Source organism: Mustela nivalis, assembly GCF_964662115.1.
Source record: "Mustela nivalis genome assembly, chromosome: 9".
Lineage (NCBI taxonomy): Eukaryota > Metazoa > Chordata > Mammalia > Carnivora > Mustelidae > Mustela > Mustela nivalis.
In genome coordinates, this window is record NC_139028.1 from 59,418,983 (window position 1) to 59,438,302 (window position 19,320).

General features: G+C 40.0%; 1 protein-coding gene and 1 long non-coding RNA gene across 8 annotated transcripts in view; one reads left to right on the forward strand and one right to left on the reverse strand.

Annotated features, from left to right (window-relative positions):
- The window catches only part of ALG8 (ALG8 alpha-1,3-glucosyltransferase), a 26,721-nt gene continuing 7,401 nt past the window's right edge, over positions 1-19,320 (forward strand). Inside the window, exons 1-8 of one of the 6 annotated variants that reach the window (XM_082749559.1) lie at positions 11-531; positions 4,343-4,421; positions 10,282-10,475; positions 12,505-12,614; positions 13,678-13,745; positions 16,929-17,055; positions 17,524-17,627; positions 18,437-18,557. In XM_082749559.1, the coding sequence (XP_082605685.1) occupies positions 335-531; positions 4,343-4,421; positions 10,282-10,475; positions 12,505-12,614; positions 13,678-13,745; positions 16,929-17,055; positions 17,524-17,627; positions 18,437-18,557 (1,000 nt within the window). In that variant the 5' untranslated portion in view covers positions 11-334. Of the gene's footprint in view, positions 532-4,342; positions 4,422-10,281; positions 10,476-12,504; positions 12,615-13,677; positions 13,746-14,939; positions 15,055-16,928; positions 17,056-17,523; positions 17,628-18,436; positions 18,558-19,320 lie in introns of those variants that run through there. The other 5 variants (XM_082749560.1, XM_082749556.1, XM_082749561.1 and 2 more) reach the window with 5 other exon arrangements.
- Positions 17,061-19,320, reverse strand: part of LOC309873621 — a 27,247-nt gene continuing 24,987 nt past the window's right edge. For both annotated transcript variants that reach the window (XR_014316431.1, XR_014316432.1), the window contains exon 4: positions 17,061-18,791. This is a non-coding gene — a long non-coding RNA (uncharacterized lncRNA). The remainder of the gene's footprint in view (positions 18,792-19,320) is intronic.

Consider the following 19,320-nt stretch of genomic DNA (forward strand, 5'->3'; position numbering starts at 1 on the left):
CTCCAGAACTCTCAGGTGCTTTTGTCTCTGTAACTCTTCCGGTTACAATGCTGTCTCCTCCACTAGGTCACTAGTACGAAACACAGTTCTTTCTGGGCTAGGTACCAACGTCAGGTCTGCCAAGCAAGATGCAGGAAACGCCAGAGCAGACGCCCAGCAAATACTTAAAAGGAAATATAAAGTAGCTGCCGAAACTTAACACGTCGCACTGAGACCCACGCAGACGCAGTCATACGCTGCGGAGCCCGAGTGAGAGGCGGAGCGGTAAAAGGACAGTGAGTGCAAGGTTTAAACGCCAAAGCCCCGGAGTCCCGCGGGCGGAGTGGCTGCGCGCATGCGCGCAGCGGCCCGGGCGCCCTCTCTCCGACGGCCTTCCCCGCATGCGCCGGAGCCCGGATGCGGATCCAGTTGGTTGAAAGCGCGCGGGGCTCCAGTAATGGCTGCTGTCGGGATTGCGACTGGTGGTGGAAATTGGTTTTCGGCTTTGGCGCTCGGGGTGACTCTCCTCAAATGCCTTCTCATCCCCACCTAGTAAGGGACGCGCACCGCGGTTGGTCAAAGCGGGAATAAGAAGCGTGGATGCCCATGGGTGGGAGGAGGAAAGGAAACTTAGAAGTCATATGGGCGCTGCTCTGCTTCCCCCTCCGCCGATTGATTGTTACTTGACCTGAGAACTTGATCACAGCCCTGGATGGCTGGTTTCAGGCTTGGCGCTGTCTTAAGTGTTTCTAAGCCCTGGGCCCTCCTCCTTAGCGCGCAGATTAAGAACACCCACCTCCACCATTCATTTAATGGTATTTATCAGTTGCCTGCCTGCTAGGCGCTAAGTCTTGGGGGTGCAGTGGTGATAAAGACACTTCCTGTTCTTGCCCCTCGATAGAATTCGTGGGGGCAAATAAACAAAAACGGTAGTTTCAGTGTGTGATAGGATCTATGAAGGAAATAGAGTGACTACGGGCCAAGGCTTTACTCTTTCAGGAGGTGGTGTTTAAGTTAAAATTTGAAGGACGAAAGAGAAGAAACAATGTAGAAAGCAGTTCAGGCATAGGAGAGAGTGAGTGTGAAGGCCCCGTCGTGGGAAAGAACTCAGAGCAGTCTGGGAACAGAAAGTGGCCACTGTGGCTGAAGAGCGTTATGGGAGGAGGGGACTGGCACAGGATGAGGTGGATAGTAGCCAGATCACACAAGTTTAGACTCTTTGAAAAATGGAGGGGCAAGTCTCACAAAGCATGGAAACCAGTAAGGAAGCAACCACCAAGTAATGTGTATACTGTGGGTATTCAGTAGTTATTAATATTTGCAACCACCATCTATTCATTCTTCCTAACTCTTATGCAGTGATTTTTTTCCCTTCATTCCTTTTTTCCCTTCCCTGTAGGTCTCCCTACCCCGTACCAGTTTAGGTTTTGGCGTACTGGTATCCTTTGGTTCAAGTTCTTGGTGATATCCTGTTGGATATGGAAGGAAGAACTTTATGTATAGAGTGTACCTTCATACTACTGGGTATATGAAATTACAGAAGCAATGAAGTGTGTATAAGTTTAGCAAAATGACTTACAGAGACTTAGAAAAAGAAGGAGTTAAGTAAATAAACATCTTCCCATTGTAAAAGCAAATTGGAGAAATCTTTCTACAATGTAAGAAATTTCTTTCAAATCAGAGTGAAAGGGAATTTTTTTTAACTGTAAATCTGTACATTTAAAGTTACATGCTTTAGTGACTTGCTTTAGTTACTTAAGCCTAGAAATACGACTTCAGGGTTGTTAGTCCAAGATTAAGGATGTATGTAGTTGTAGTTAATTCTCTGCTTCTCAAATCGTTAAAACCTAGGCATGTGAGAGGGAAGCTACAGGATAAATGTAAATGTAGTCAACAAAATGTTTGTAAACTGCTTTTTCCATACCAGGTACTGTGGCTAGACACTACAGGGGAGGGCAAAATGGATATGATCACTAACCCCGTAAAGGGTGTGGTTTTGTAGGATAATAGTTCCAGAAACAAATCAATGCAAATATGTAATTACATAACTATACTTGTATTAAAAGCATTACAAAGGAAAAGAATGGGATTCTATCAGAGGACTAATAACTAGGGGGACTTACTTTAGATTGTGTCAAGTCTCTGAGGAATTGACATGTAGTTGAAGGCCTGAAGACAAGCCCAGTACATATCTTTTGGTAAACATAGGTAAATGCATTTCTGTTGAGTACTGTGTATGCTTAGACATGGAATTCCCAAGTCATGAAATCAATTTTGAATTGTGATTTAGAAGATTCCATGGAATTAAGGTGACATTGTCAGTAGGAATTTGGGGGTGTCTATCTCTAGAACTCAGGAAAGAGATCAAGCTTGTATTGTGGTGTGGGAGTTATCATTATACAGTTGATAATGGACACAATAAGTGTGAATAGGATTGTCCAGAACAGAATAAATTGCATAAGAAGAGGATCAAGAACTGAACCTAGGGGAACGTGAGCATTTACTTGATACATGTTAGAGTGGAAAGACATGAAAGAGACATAGAAGCAGTTGGTTAGGAAAATCAGGAGAGTTGTCACTGGAAAGGTTGTATAAAACACTGGGAAGTGTTCATCGAGTTTTGCTGCAGAACTTATGGTTGAGTTTGATGAGAGTTAATTCAGCAAGAATGTCTTGAGCCTATCCATGTATCAGGAGCTATTCGAGACGTGGAGGGGCAGGACAGAGTGGACAAATGGGAAAAAATTATTCTGAAGAGGGGAAAAGGGTGCAGAATACGCCACCCCAAAATAAGTCTCTGGCTTCAGGATTATTTGGGGCTGATTATTTGGAGAAATGGCAGGCACTGGAGAGGCTCTGGTGGCAGAGTAGGAGTTACTCTTTTGTAAGGAAAATTTACATTAGAAAAGGGGCCTGTATTGGGAAGAGAGCTGTTACCAGAGATCACTTTTTCTTTTTCTTTTTTTTTTTTAAAGATTTTATTTATTTATTTCACAGAGAGAGAGATCAGAAATAGGCAGAGAGACAGACAGAGAGAGAGATGAGGAGAAGCAGGCTCCCTGCTGAGCAGAGAGCCCTATGCGGGACTCGATCCCAGGCCCCTGGGACCATGACCCGAGCCAAAGGCAGAGGCTTAACCCACTGAGCCACCCAGGCGCCCCCAGAGATCACTTTTTCACCTGACAGACTCATCTGCTGGCCGGGCACCAAACATTCTCTTCTGGCTTCCAGTGAATTGCCTTCCTACCATTTGAAGGCCCAGGGCCCCCATCTCTTTCCTCAGCTCAGGATCATGTATAAGCCTCAGTCATTTGGCTGCCTTCTAAGACTCCTATCTTTCTTATATCTGTTTTTGGAGCTTCTATTCATATGTGTTATTAAAATTGGCTTTTTTCCTCCTGTTATTCTGTCTTATGTCAGTTTCATTCTTAGGCCAGCTACAGAATTTAGAAGGGTAGAAGAGAACATGTTTCTTCCCTTGCAAGGGAGATGCTTGACTCTATTTGTATATAGTGAGGAATTTGGAGACATGGGAAAGGCAGGGCAGGGGCCTTTTCCCACCTTCTCTGTTTGATGAACTCCTACTTATCCTTGAAGATCTAGCTGGTGTGTGAAACATTTTCCAGATAATGAATTTTGTTAGAATTCTTTGTGAACAAAAGTAAGTCACTTTTGAACAATAGCCAGAGGACCTCCCTTATGAAAAAGTATGGGCTTTCGGTCATCCCTTTAGATAACTCCAAGAACCTTTCTTTTCACTTACATATAGATTCTCCAGCTTTTCCAGAAGGAAGTCTGGCCTTCAGATAAGTGAGCTATTTCAGGATTATATAATGCCTGTTTGTGTTTTTATAAGATCATAAGCTATGACACTATAGGAGTGTTGGTTCATTTAAAAGCATAATTTTAGGGGCACGTGGGTGGCTCAGTGGGTTAAAGCCTCTGCCTTCGGTTTGGGTCACGATCCCAGGGTCCTGGGATCGAGCCCTGCATCGGGCTCTCTGCTCCACAGAGAGCCTGCTTCCTCCTCTCTCTCTGCCTGCTTCTCTGCCTACTTGTGATCTCTGTCAAATAAATAAATAAATATATTTTTAAAAATAAATAAAAATTAAAAAAATAAAAGCATAATTTTAGAAATGTGAAATCGAGGGGTGTTTGGGTAGCTCAGTCAGTTGAGCAACTAGCTCTTGATCTCAGCTGGAGTCTTGATTTCAGGGTTGGGAGTTTAAGCCCCAAGCTGGCTAGGTGTGGAGCCTACTGTAAAAAAAAAAAAAAGAAAAGAAAAGAAAAAAAAAAGGAAGGAAACTTGAAATTAATAAATGTGACAAAAATCTCATTTCACTCATCTGATTGTTTTGATTAGCCATTCCACAGATTTTGAAGTACACCGAAACTGGCTTGCTATCACTCACAGTTTACCTGTATCACAGTGGTATTATGAGGTAAGTTTTAATTTTCACTTTTTTTTGTGGCTTATCTTTTATGATGATGTGTGGTATTATATAAGTATTACTGATATTAAAACAGTTTTCAAAAAGGCGTGTGTGTGATTACAGGTCTAATTAATCTTCATAAAGATTGTGTTTTTTCCTCTGCCCTGTCCTGTGGCACTCTTAGGGAATCCCTTTACTTCAGACGAGATCGGGCGCGTTCAGGGTTGTATGGCCGTAGACGGGAATCCCTTTACTTCAAAGTTAGTTTCCCAGACTATAAATTGGGAATTATAATATTTGCCATCCCTTTTTAAAAGAATTTGGGATTGAGAAGGAAGGAAAATTGGATTCTGGACCTGGCTGTGCCACAGCATAGAAAATATATTTCATTTCTCTGAGCTTCAGTTTCTCATCCGGCACATAAGGATTTAGAATGAATTATTTCTAAGGTCCTTGTTGTCCCCAGTATTTAGTGATTTATGAGAAAAGGAATAATCAAATGTAATTTGGAGGCTTCTGGTAATATACAAAGCATTCTCTTCTATTATTTATTTAAAATACTATTTATTTTTATTCTGGTATGAATTACTAAGTTGCATATAATATTTCATGAAAAACAGACCTCACTTCAGATGCGTCTTGATCAAAAACAGCACTCTGCTGTAGGAAGATGTTTTGTTTGTTTGTTTGTTTTTATTTAAAGATTTTATTTATTTATCAGAGAGAGAGAGGGGGAGAGAGCGAGCACAGGCACACAGAATGGCAGGCAGAGGCAGAGTTGAGAAGCAGGCTCCCCACTGAACAAGGAGCCCAATGTGGGACTCGATCCCAGGACGCTGGGATCATGACCTGAGCCGAAGGCAGCTGCTTAACCAACTGAGCCACCCAGGCGTCCCTGTAGGAAGATGTTTTTTAAGACAATCTAAAGTTTTCTGTGACTTCGTTATTGCTTTTGGGGGTTTTTTTTGTTCAGATCAGAAAAGTCCTTAATAGCTTAAGAACAATTGACCTAAGAGATCAAGTTCCTTCTCACATAATAACACTACAATTATTTGGTAAGAATCTAAGGATCTTTAAGTATTACTTTAAAGCAAAATATTTGAAATAGGGACACCTGGGTGGCTCAGTTGGTTAAGCAGCTGCCTTCGGCTCAGGTCATGATCCCAGCGTCCTGGGATCGAGTCCCACATCGGGCTCCTTGTTCAGTGGGGATCCTGCTTCTCCCTCTGCCTCTGCCTGCCATTCTGTCTGCCTGTGCTCGCTCTCTTCCCCCTCTCTCTCTGATAAATAAATAAAATCTTTTAAAAAAAAAATATTTGAAATATTTCAGGCTTTATGTATGCAGGCCAATTAGAAGACATTATATGTGACATAGTGGTCAAGAGCTTGGGCTGTGGTTCCAGACTGCTCTGTGTGACTTGCAGCTCTGCCACATACTGTCCATGCTGGGTGACCATGGGCACACCGCTTGACCTCTCAAAGCCTCAACATCCCTACCTGTTAATGATAATAAGTGTTAGAGTGAAGTAAATATAATGCTTATAATACTTAGCACAATCTTGGATCAGAAGAGCTCAGTAAACATCAAGTGTTATTAACAATTAACCCTATTGGGGGCACCTGGGTGGCTCAGTGGGTTAAGCCTCTACCTTCGGCTCAGGTCATGGTCTCAGGTTCCTGGGATCAAGCCCTGAGTCGGGCTCTCTGCTCAGCCCAGAGCCTGCTTCCCCCTCTCTCTCTGCCTGCCTCTCTGCCTGCTTGTGATCCCTCTCTCTATCAAATAAATAAATAAAATATTTAAAAAAATAATTAGCCCTATTCATATAATGACCCTTGGACTATAAATGAAAAGGCAGCCCCTTCCCTCTTTGTTTCTTTTGCTAACTCTTCCTCACCCTTTCAAAAGCTGGTACTCTCTAGGGTTCTCTTCGTGGTCCTTGTTCTTTTAATTCTGTAAGTCTTTCTGGATGTTCTCTCTCCTTTACTTCTATGACTTTCACCACTATGTGTTATCTTAGGACTCCTAAAACTGTATTGAGGCCAGAACTGTCTTCTTTACCAGTTTATTTTAGGTAAAACAGACTTACGTAAAAGATACTCTTGGGGCACCTGGCTGGCTCGGTCACTAGAGTGTTCAACTCTTGATCTCGGGGTTGTGAGTTCAAGCCCCTCATTGGGCGCGTAGAGCTTACTCAAAAAAAAAAAAAAATATTCTAGTAACGGTATGCTTATGTATTCTTCCTGCTTTCCTCAAAAATAACAATGAAAGCCAACAGGAGCAAAACTCATTTGTGGGCAAGGCTTGATTCTCTGTGAAAAGAAGCCCACAGTAGGAGATAAGGCTGGAGAGGTACATGTGATCTGGTCTGGAAGGGTCTCTGCCATACTAAGGAGAGTGAACATGTGAGCAGCAGACTGCTTAACTGTGACTTCCAACCTGCCTTTCTGCTCTGGCTTCAGCTTAAATTGATTGGTCCACTGACTGGGAAAGACACCAAAAAGACGCATAATAAATATTTATGGAATGAACACAGTTGTTTTGAATCTTCATATGAAGAGGTTGGATGTTTCTATATTTGAAGATACAGCTCTTGGAGAGAGCAAGATCAAGTCCCCTGTGTACAGCAGTGTGGTAAGCAGCCAAGGGCGTTGCAGCTAAGACCATATCGTGAAGAGCCAACACAGGCTGAGGACAGCCAGAACTGATAACCAGTAGAACCAGAAGACGCCTGCAAAGACCCAAGACTGATAAGACTCCTTTAAAAAGGGAGGACTTTTGTAGCAAACCATCAGACTCATCAGACACTGACCTTTTTTTCACCGCATTCAATGTCTGGAGAGTAACAATTTGCTGCAAAAGCCCTCCCTTTTTAAAGGAGTCTTATCAGTTTTGGGTCTTTGCAGGCGTCTTCTGGTTCTACTGGTTATCAGTTCTGGCTGTCCTCAGCCTGTGCTGGCTTCACGTTTTCTGGTCTTTGTTGCAATGCCCTTGGCCGCTTACCACACTGCTCTACATGAGTCAGTGCTTAACATGAGTGACTCCATCTTGCTCTCTACAGCTCTGTTGTAGTAGCATACTGAACTCGTGGATTTGGAGTCAGGAGATCCAGATTTGAGTTCCATCTTCACCAGGTATTAGTTAAGTGATGGAACTGTTCACTTGGGAGAAGATGATAGCTAATAGATTCACTTAATTCCCAAAAGCTATTTAAGAAAATGGCCCCAGATAGAAATCCTTGAAGTCAGGAGAACCTTCAGGGCTAGATTTAGAAAGTCTTTGTGTGGGGAATAGGGACAATATATAGAGAGCCTCTGAGTGGTGTGGGATTGAGACTAGTAAAGAGAGGACAGGGACACTTTGTTTTGGAAAAATGACCATATCTCAGGCAGCACATGTCCTTCCCAATTTTTTTCAACACCTCCTGGTCCTCATTTTATTTAAAGTAATAAACTTGTCAATAAGATAAAGTAGGAATGAACCTTTTACAGTTCCTACAGAGTAAATGGCTCTTTAAATGTAAAGTGAACTCTGACATAGAAACTATAGCTGGGCACTGCTGATGTTAATAAAGTCCAAGTTGATGTGGACCTTCTTAGAATTACCTGCAGCAGTAATTTCTAAACTTGTTTCTTAAGTATCTTTATCCTAGCAAAAAAACATTTTTGAGCATTTACTATTCAATGTGAGTTTATAAGTTATAAAAGTACTGCTTTTAATACACTGTAAAAAATAGGCACTAAAAAGGATGAGATTAAACGATAGAATTTTCTAATTTTTCTTTTTACAGTTTAATAGCTCATCTCATTTACAGTTCACATTAGAAACTTGGGATTAGGGTAGGAACTTCTCATGAGTGAGAGCTTAATGGGTAGGTTTGTAGCTTGAGTGCCCTAGACCGAAAGCCTCTGGGTTTGCCTCTTCTGAGGCTTCTACATTTTTATACCTGCAGGGGGAGTAGTTAGGCTACTTCTTATATGGACCCAAAGTTATCATTTATCCTTACCACAGACAAAGAGCTTTATTTAAAGAAATAAATAAACTACTAAAATAAATAAAACTCAGAGGTGAGTCTCTCTCACCTCACTTTATACCACAGAACAACTCTAAACAGTAGTCTCTGTGGGTACCCAGTTAGTGCAATTCAGTGCAATTCCAGAAGGAGAGGAATTTCCCATTGAAAAGAGCAACAAGTGCAGAGGAGGGAGATGATTATGGTCTGAGCTCTTGGAGGTGCAAGGTCCAGGTTTAGTTTTAGGGACATCCTATGATGATAGTAATAATTTTAAACTGATAGTAAATAATATTTATTGATACTGAGCTTGTATCTGGCTCAGTGCTATATAAGTAGTATTTTATATGTGTATGTAAAACATAACCCATGAGGTACATACTACCATCCCTGTTCAGATGAAGAAACTGAGACTTGAAGTCTAGAAAATGTAGTATCTGAAGTTATATACTTCATTTTCATGTATTCTGTATTTCACATGCTGTGCATTTTCATCTGCTCATTAGTGACTGCTCATCCACTAACTAATGATTATTTAATACTTAATATATCAGGCACTTACTAAATATTCAGAATACAGAAATGGCAAAGAATGGCATTTGCTGTCTTAACCTCAGTATCTCATAACCTACTGGAACAAAAGATAAATAGCATTTGTGTTGCATTTTGCTTTTTAACTGTATTTCATATGTATTATGTCACTTAGCCCTTGTAATACCTATTTTACAAATAGGGAAAATAAGTCTGAGACAGAACCTGAACCCAAGCTAGTGAATCATTTGTTATGCCATAGCTCCCTTTTTATATTTAGATGAGTGGCATCATATCACATCCAAGTTTATTCTTGCAAATTTCATAATTTCCTTTCAAATATAGTTGGTTCTACTTAAGGAAATTGAAGACCATATAAAATAACTTAGGAAGCTGGGATGCCTGGGTGGCTCAGTTGGTTAACTGCTCAGGGCATGGTTATCTGCTCAGGGCATGATCTCAGGGTCCTGGGATCAAGTCCTGCGTTGGGCTCCTTGCCCAGTGGGAAACTTGCTTCTCCCATTCCCTCTCCCAGCCACTCTGCCTGCTTGTGCTCTTTCTCTCTTTCTCTGTCAAATAAATAAATAAAATCTTTTAAAAAAAAAACAAAACTTAGGAAGCAGGTTTGGTTTCTGCTCAGTCTTACATAGGAATTATTCTATTAATTTAAGTCATTTTTTAAAGTTTATTTTTTTTTAGTAATCTCTGCATCACACGTGCAGCTCAAACTCACAACCCCAAAATCAAGAGTCACACACTCTTCCAGCTGAGCCAGGCAGCTCATATTTTATTTTATTTTATTTATTTATTTTTATTTATTTGACAGACAGACCACAAGTAGGCAGAGAGGCAGTCAGAGAGAGAGGAGGAGGAGGAGGCAGGCTCCCTGCTGAGCAGAGAGCCCAATGCGGGGCTCGATCTCAGGATCCTGGGATCATGACCCGAGCCGAAGGCAGAGGCTTTAACCACTGAACCACCCAGGTACCCCGGCAGGTCATATTTTTATTTTTATTTTTATTTTTTTAAAAGATTATTTATTTATTTATTTGACAGAGAGAAATCACAAGTAGACGGAGAGGCAGGTAGAGAGAGAGGAAGGGAAGCAGGCTCCCTGCTGAGCAGAGAGCCCGATGCGGGACTCGATCCCAGGACCCTGAGATCATGACCTGAGCCGAAGGCAGTGGCTTAACCCACTGAGCCACCCAGGTGCCGAGGTCATATTTTTAAATGCGATTTCATTTCATATCTTTCTTAAAGACTAGAGAACGAGATTTTCAGTCTTTACACATACTTCATTTATTCAGTTGTCTCTTCGATTTTCACCACAGGCAACTTCAGAGTGGACCTTGGATTACCCGCCTTTTTTTGCATGGTTTGAGTATGCCCTGTCACATGTTGCCAAGTATTTTGATCAAGAGATGCTGAATGTCCATAATCTGAATTACTCCAGCTCAAGGACCTTACTTTTCCAGAGATTTTCTGTCATCTTTACAGATGTACTCTTTGTGTATGCCGTCCACGAGTAAGTCTGAGAATGTCATTTTGTGTGAAAGGTGTTGAGAACACAATATAGTATTAAGTAGTATTAACTAGTTCCTCATTTGGGGGAAATGAAGTTCATATAATAGCGAATGCTTGAACAGTCCCAAACTATTTGTGTATTAAGCTAAGCAGTGAGTAATCACAGTAAACAGTCTAGCTGAGTCTTCTGGAAGGAAATGTGAGATGAGGTGGGGTTACAAGGCAGATGCGGAACAGGAGATTGTGAACATTGTGAAAAGTAGTCCCAAGTAAAGTTCCAAAACCATTTCTCCTACCTAGAATGGTTTCGTATGCTTTCCTTTCCTTTCCAAATGCCCCCAGAGGCTTCTGTGACCTACCCTATTGTTTAGGATACACACACATACATGTAGCGCGCACACACACACTCGTGTACACACATGCATTGTACTGACCACACTAACCGTGTCCCTTCAGTGAACCTTGTCACAAATGGATCATTTCTCTTTGTGAAGCCCTGAACCCTTGCCCCATTCAGGAAAGAGTCCCTTGGGAATAATCCCTGATCATTATCATGGAGTATTTCCTGTTTGACACCTTAACTTTTCAGTCTGTTTATCACCTAGCAAGAGTTGAAAGGGAATTCAATTTGTGGTGTAGTCCTTTAAACTCAAAACCTTTGAATTCAAGCTTTCAGGGAAAGTGTATATATAGGCAGAAAGAGGAGGAGTAGAATTAATTTCCATCTACAGTGTAGAGGGAGCCTTTAAGTAAGATATAAGTCGTTGAGATCTATGTACCATTTCCTAGAACCAGGCACCAAGTATAGGTAGTAATTTGCTTAATTTTTTCAATTACCCAAAAGGTTGCTCTCTCTGTTGATGAGGAAACAGACTCCATGGAGGAAAAGCAGGTCACCTTTTGTTAACCCCTCTTTTTTTTTTTTTTTTTTTTTTTTTTTTTTAAGATTTTATTTATTTATTTGACAGAAATCACAAGTAGATGGAGAGGCAGGCAGAGAGAGAGAGAGGGAAGCAGGCTCCCTGCTGAGCAGAGAGCCCGATGCGGGACTCAATCCCAGGACCCTGAGATCATGACCTGAGCCGAAGGCAGCGGCTTAACCCACTGAGCCACCCAGGCGCCCTGTTAACCCCTCTTTAATTACATCTTTATTGTCTGTTTTTTTGTGGTTTTGGGGTTTTTTGTTTTTTGTTTTGGCTTAGAATTCTGTTTTTAGGATTTGCCAATATTCAAATGAAAATACATTTTAAAAAATCTTTGTATAGGATTATATATCTGAGTCAGTTTTGAAAAACAGAAATGTACACGTATACATAACATAGAAATGACCCATACTTCTCCACTTACAGCTATCACTGTTGGCATTTTGGTGCCTGTTATTTCAGCCTCTCTTCTGTGTCTGAATATAATTTTATAAAGTAAAAACAGTATCATAATTTTTGTCATCTGCTATTGTCAATAATAGATCTTGTCCTTTAAATGATACACATTTTTAATAAATTGTTTTTAAAATTATTTGGACAGTCAGGAGCTATAAGTTAATGGCACTATTTTTGACTGCTGTATATATACAATATAATATTATAAATATAAAAATATTTAATATTTATTATATAAATATATATATTTAGAGTGCTAAATCATCCTGGTCTGCATTTTTTTTAGTACAGTTGACACACAATGTTACATTGTTATATTACTCTTAGGTATGATCTGAATTTTTTACTCAAGGACTGAAATAGTGTATGCCCTCTCAGTTTTCAAAATCCTTTTGGGTTTATGGTGGCTGTTTTTAATTTTTCTTTTTATTAAATGAAGACTTTGTTTCCAATCAGTATAGCTGAGAAAGACATGGAACTGGCCCTGAGGTCTTTGCTTTTTGCTGTCACCTTTTTAAGCAGTCAAGAACAGCATGGACAGTTTATCAGGAACAGCTAGTAAAATGTATCATAGTGTACTTTGTAATAGTATTGTGATGTTCTAATGAAGATGAAAGGTGTTTCTGCTTCCTTCCTGCTGTTTCAATGTAGGTGTTGTAAATGCATTGATGGGAAAAAAGCAGGTAAAGAACTTACAGAGAAGCCAAAGTTTATCCTATCAGTGTTACTGCTGTGGAACTTCGGGTTGCTAATTGTGGACCGTATCCTTGACATTTTCTGTGCTATTCCGTTACTTATTCTGATATATACTAAGTATAAGATTAATTATTTCTGCAGTGATGATTCTGAAATATGAGCTGCTCTTGTAAATGGATGTGAGATGGGTCGTTGGGTTCCCCAAACTATGGTTTCTGTGGGTTCTACAATTCTACCAGATTCTGATTATTAGAGCACTTTGTCTCTGAAAAGTTAATGATGTTCAAGAACCAGTTAAACCACCAGTAAGTAAAGCAACATACTGGGATTTGTTGACTGTCTTTAGATTATGTTTATCTTAAATAGTTTTATAACACATTATTCTAAATAACATTATTCCTTCTCTAGGAAAGGGCCTCCCTCAGTGTTACATATGGGAACAGACACGCTTTTCTGCCATTTTGGCTTACCACATATTAACAGGCAAAGTTCTTAAATCCAGAAGGTTTGAATGAAACTAAAATCTTAATGATAGAAGCCTGATGTTTTATAATTTTCATAAAGGTAGCCACATGTGAGGAAAACACCCAGAGTTTGGTTCAAGTCTGACCTGGACTCAGCTCTTAACTATGGCATCACAGTAGCTTTAGGCCATATGTGCGTTAATGGCTCTGAGCTTTATCTTCCTCACGGGCTCATTGGGAGGCTTACTGTGTAAGATTGAGTATAGGTAGTCAAACCAAGGGCCTGCCACATGCTAGCAGCCTTCAGTGGCTTTTAGGCCCTTACTTTCTCATCCCTAATCCTAAAAAACAAAGCCAAAAAGCTTCCCCTGTCACTGCTGGGTCTTTAAGGTAGAAAAAACATTGGACAGTTTCCTGGTTTTCTTCTTAAATGTAAATTTATTTATGCCCTATATAATCTTTGACACTATATATGTTAATTAGAGTTTGTCTGTGATTTGACTCTGTTTATGAGAAACACATTTATGAGAAGTCCAAACTGGGAGGAATATTTTTGTTTTTAGTTTGCCCATTAGGAAAGCATTTGCATTTTTATACTCAGTCTGCTGACCCAGTTCAATTTGAATTTGGTATCCTCGGTTATCTTTCCTTAACCTAAGCTCAGATATTCATTTCCAGTACAATGGTTTTTTATTTGGATTAATGCTACTCTCCGTTGCACGATTATTTCAGGTAAAGGCAAAATAGGCTGATGAGATTTTTGCTCCTTAGGTCTGACTTTGAGCTTATAAAGGTAACAGTATAATGGGTGATGGACAGACTTATATGACCAGTTGTTCTGAATTGCCAAGCGTTATAGACACTTGTCATTACCAAGCTATAGACACTTTCATTGAGTGTTTCGCAAATCCCATCTCCTCTCTTGATAACTTTCTTCTTCTTACACGTAGACTCTCAAAACTTGTTAGAGGGTGGCAGTCCTGAAATAAACTTGAGGTGCTATGTTTGGTTGGAATCATTTATCTAGGAATGAAATCTTCAGTTTTTACAATATGATCACTGATGGTGGGGTTTCACCATTAGATGTAGGCTAGCATCGTGTAACATAAAGTATGGGATTTGGAATCAGAAGACTTGAGTTGAAATCCTGACTGACCCTAATAAACTGTATGACTCAGACAGGGCTCACACAAATGCTTTGGGCCGTTTTGGGTTAGGTACATTATATATATCTTATTGAGTAAACCCCACAGCTATTCTGTGAAGTTATTGTAATTATTACCCTCCCCTTTGTAGAGGAAGAAATCAGAAGTTTGGATTTCTGGTCCACCCTTCCATACTCTGAATCAGAATCCTTAGGCATCAGGGTTTCGGACTCAATAGGGAATTTTGATTCACAGTCAGGTTTGGGAACCATTAACCCAAAGCAAGTCATTTAACCCCCTCAGCCTCAGATTTTGCATCCATAAAATGAAATGTACCCCCTTGTTATATTGTTATTTGTAAAACAGGGCTCCCTACTGGGGCACCTGGGTGGCTCAGTTGGTTGAGCATCCGACTCTTGATCTCAAATCAGGTCTTGATCACAGGGTTGCATTCAAGCCCCACATTGGGCTCCACACTAGATGCAGAGCCTACTTAAATTGGGGCTTCCTACCTCATGGGGACTTTGGAAAGATCAAATTTGATAATCTGTCTTAAAGTTCTTTGTCGACTATTAATGTCTGGATACGTTTTTCTTATAACCATAAAAAGCTACACAGTACATAGAAAACATCATTGGCATTCAGTGATTGTTGAGGGAATAAAGTTTAGCTATAGAACCAGCTAGACCTTCTCTGAATCTTACATAACTGATAAAATGGGTGATGAGAGATCCGAAAGCCCTCTATTCTCTTTCCTTATCATTCCTCACTCATCTGTTCTAGACCACATCCAATGAGAGAGTGAGAGAAGGAACCTGGCCTTATATGTTCCCTTTTGCAGTCTCCTTGCTGAACCACAGGAACATTATCTCATTTGATCCCCAGATTCCTATGAGGTAGGTAGAAAGCAGATTTATTTAGTTATAGTCAACCTGGGGTTTTTTGTTTATTTGTTTTAAATCAAACTACCTTTAGTTTGTTAGGGTCAAGTACTGTATTACTAAATACATCACCTGATCTGTAACAGCAGATTGAAATGCTGCTTTGGTAACATAACATCGTATGTTTTCTTTCATACTCTCCTTCCCAGCTTCTCTCTGGAAATCAAGTCCATCTGTTGTAAAACTGTAAGGTGGGGACTGAATGCTCAGGGCTTTAGATAAGGGGAATTTGTAATGTGTTGTCATGATGTGTCCTGTACCTCAGCATCAAGCTTAGTATTGAATGAATACTTGCAGTAACGAACTGGCTCAGTATAGAAACTAACTGGGATCACTTGCCTGTTTTCACCTTGTATTGCATGTAGAATATTTGCCTGAATTTTAAAAACTTTTTATTATAGCAAATTTAAATCATATACAAAAGTAGGGAAAATAGTAGGGTGATCTGCACACATACGCAGGATTATTTTGAAACACATCCCAGACGCAGTATTTTGTTCATTAGGTAGTTCAGAATATATATTTTAAAATGTGTATTTTTTGTTGTTATATCTTATTTTTTAATGGATCTTTAAATTAAAGATTTTATTTATTTATTTGACAGACAGAGATCACAAGTAGGCAGAGAGGCAGGCAGAGAGAGAGGAAGGGAAGCAGGCTGCTGAGCAGAGAGCCCAATGCAGGGCTCGATCCCAGGACCCTGGGATCATGACCTGAGCCAAAAGCAGAGGCTTTAACCCACTGAGCCACCCATGTGCCCCTAAATTATTATATTTTTATTGAGACATAGTTGACAGTGTTACATTAGTTTCAGGTGTACAGCATAGTGATTCAGCAACTCTGTACCTTAGGGAATTCTTACCACAAGAAGACCACTGCAGCTCCAATCTGTCACCATACGTTATTACACCACCACTGGCTATATTCTCTATATTTCAGAGAATATTCTCTATCTTTTATTACTGTGACTTACACATTTTTTAAATTTTAAACATTTTTAAAATTTAAATTCAGTCAATTAACATACAATATATTGTTGGTTTCAGAAGTACAGGCCTATGGTTCATCAGTCTTGTATGATACCCAGTGCTCATTACATCACATGCCCTCCTTAATGTGCATCACCCAGTTAACCCATCCTTCCAACACCCTCCCCTCCAGTCATCCTCAGTTTGTATCCTGTGATTATCTCTTATGGTTGTTGGGTTTTTCTGTTGTTTTATGGGTTTTTTTAAGATTTTATTTATTGGCCAGACAGAGAGAGCAGAGAGGGAACACAAGCAGGGGGAGTGGGAGAGGGAGAAGCGGGCTTCCCACTAAGCAGGGTACCTGAAGCAGGGCTCGATCCCAGCACTCTGGGATCATGACCTGAGCAGAGGGCAGACACTTAACCATATTGTACACCTGAAACTAATATAACACTGCATGTTAACTGAATTAAAATTAAAACTTTAGGGGCGCCTGGGTGGCTCAGTGGGTTAAGCCGCTGCCTTCGGCTCAGGTCATGATCTCAGGGTCCTGGGATCGAGTCCCGCATCGGGCTCTCTGCTCAGCAGGGAGCCTGCTTCCCTCTCTCTCTCTCTCTCTGCCTGCCTCTCCATCTACTTGTGATTTCTCTCTGTCAAATAAATAAATAAAAATCTTTAAAAAAAAAAAAATTAAAACTTTAAAATAAAAGGCTAAAAGTCCAACATTGGTACATTGGTACAGATTTCACCAGTTTTTCTACTAATGTTCTTTTTCTGTTTCAGGATCCAACCAGGATACTATATTACTACATTTAGTTTACCCTGAATTTTAAAGTGATATTTCCCTTTTAAATATCCTAGAAAAGACATATGGAAGGAGCATTTCTCTTTGCTGTTCTTCTACACTTCAAGCACATCTACCTCTACGTAGCACCAGCTTATGGTATATACCTGCTGCGGTCTTACTGTTTCACTGCAAATAAACCAGGCAAGTTTCAGTGTTGATAGCAAAACCTTTATTTTATTTTTTTATTAGCTTGGTAATTTGCTTCATGAGGGTTTTATGAGGCACAACAGATACCTTGTGACTCTTGTGGGGTTTTTTAAAAACATTTATTTATTTAACAGAGCAGGAGAGCACAAGTAGGGAGAGTGTCAGAGGGAGAGGGAGAGGCAGACTCCCCTCTGAGCAGGGAGCCCAATGCCAGGCTGGATCCAAGGACCTCAGAATCACCACCTGAGCCGGAGGCAGACACTTAACCAACTGAGCCACCCAGGCATGCTTGAGATACCTCTCAATTAACTGATCCTACAAACCCTTTACCCATTCTGACTTTTCTGTGCTCTTGCCACTTCGTAAAGATTGGTATACTATCAGGGGATACTCCTAGTTTTAGCACATTCTTAAGTTATGGTGGTCCATGCTCCTAGTAATGGTATTGTTGCTTTTCTGTAGATGGGTCTGTCCGGTGGAACAGTTTCAGCTTTGTCCGTCTTATTTCCCTGGGACTGATTGTTTTCCTAGTTTCTGCTCTTTCATTGGGTCCTTTCCTAGCCTTGGTAAGTCTTTTTTTTTTTTTTTTTTTTTAATAGAGTAGTATGTGTTTTGTTGTTGCTGCTTTGTTGTTTAGAAAAAATAATAAAACCAAGAATGTATAAAATAAACAAAACTACTTTTTTCTTACTCTTCTCCGCTATGACTCCCCAAAAATAGGATGGTATTCTTTCCATCATTTTTGTTCATAATCAGATATGCATGTATATATTTATATGTTGAAGTATATGTCTTCCACATAGACACAGACACTCAGAATCGATAATCATCATTCACAGATTACCGCATTTGTTCATTTCCCTACTTGCTATAATGTATTTGTAACCCCCAAATCAGTACTCATGGTGTTTTATGTTCCCTGACAGCAAACATTCAAAGTGCCTAGAATATTACACATGTTCAACAGATATTTTTTAAAATTGCTCCCTTCTTCCCATACCCTGAATTCCACTAATTAATTTTAATTCCTGATAAAACTGAAAAGCATCGCATCCTTTCTAAAATCTTCCTTGGCGTCACCCTCTTGTCAGTAGATTTGGATAAGTTGCATGCTGTCCTCTTCTGCACCTCATAAATTCTTCCCTTATGAGGCTTCTCTCATAACAGCAGTGGATTAGTATTCAGAATATCTTGTCCCCCATCAACAGATTAGGTTAGATAAGAGGAGGTTCTGACAATTGCTCAGGATCACATAACTACTTGAAGGAACAAAGACTGGAATTCAGACGTAACTTTCCACTCACCATGTCACATAGTTCCTAGTTCTCTTTTTGAGTCGGAGAAGATTGGTCACTGTTGAATCTTTTTTCTACAGAACCAGCTGCCTCAAGTCTTGTCCCGACTCTTCCCTTTCAAGAGGGGCCTCTGCCATGCATATTGGGCTCCAAACTTCTGGGCTTTGTACAATGCTTTGGACAAAGTGCTCTCCGTCATCGGTACAGTAGCAAGCCTTGTTACATAGACAATGAATTTGGAAAGGACAGGTCACACTGAGAAATGAAAAACACTGCTTTGTGTTTGGAATATGTCTGAAGTGTTTGTTCTGTAGCTGTGCGTTCCAGGTTTCAGAATGAACAGGGAGCAGGAACTCAAGGACTAAGGCTTCAGGGTAGTAGACAGACTATGCTCCTTACAAAAGCTGTTGTGGCCATGACCTTGTTGATCCTTTCCTTGGGAAAAAAATAAAGACATTTTTAAAGGTAGACATTTTTTAAAGGTAATTTTTGCCTTAAGTAAGATGTTATTCAGCAGTTAATCCCACTTTTAAATTTAACATGTGCAGAAGGAAAGAAGAATGTATAAGTTGTGACTCTGGGTATTAAACCAGTAAGGAAAATGATAGCCATGCCGAGATGAGAAGAAATGAGAAACCTAAGCTAGCCTTTTAAGTTTGGATTGTGATAAAAACAAAACGATTTAATCTTGAGATGGTTCTGCTGAAAATAATTCATTCTGGAATAATCTACAGTAGTTTGTGAATATAGCCTAGCTATATAGGGAAATGGTATGATCAAGAGAAAGGTCAGCAAACTTTGTCTCTAATGGGCCAGATAGTAAATAGTTTAGGCTTTGCAGACCACATAAAGTGTTTTTGTTTTTTTGTTTTACAACCTTGGAAAATATAAAAACTTCATAGCTTCGGGGCTGGTACAAAAGTAAGTCACACACTGGAGATTTGACCCTTAGGTAGACTCTGTC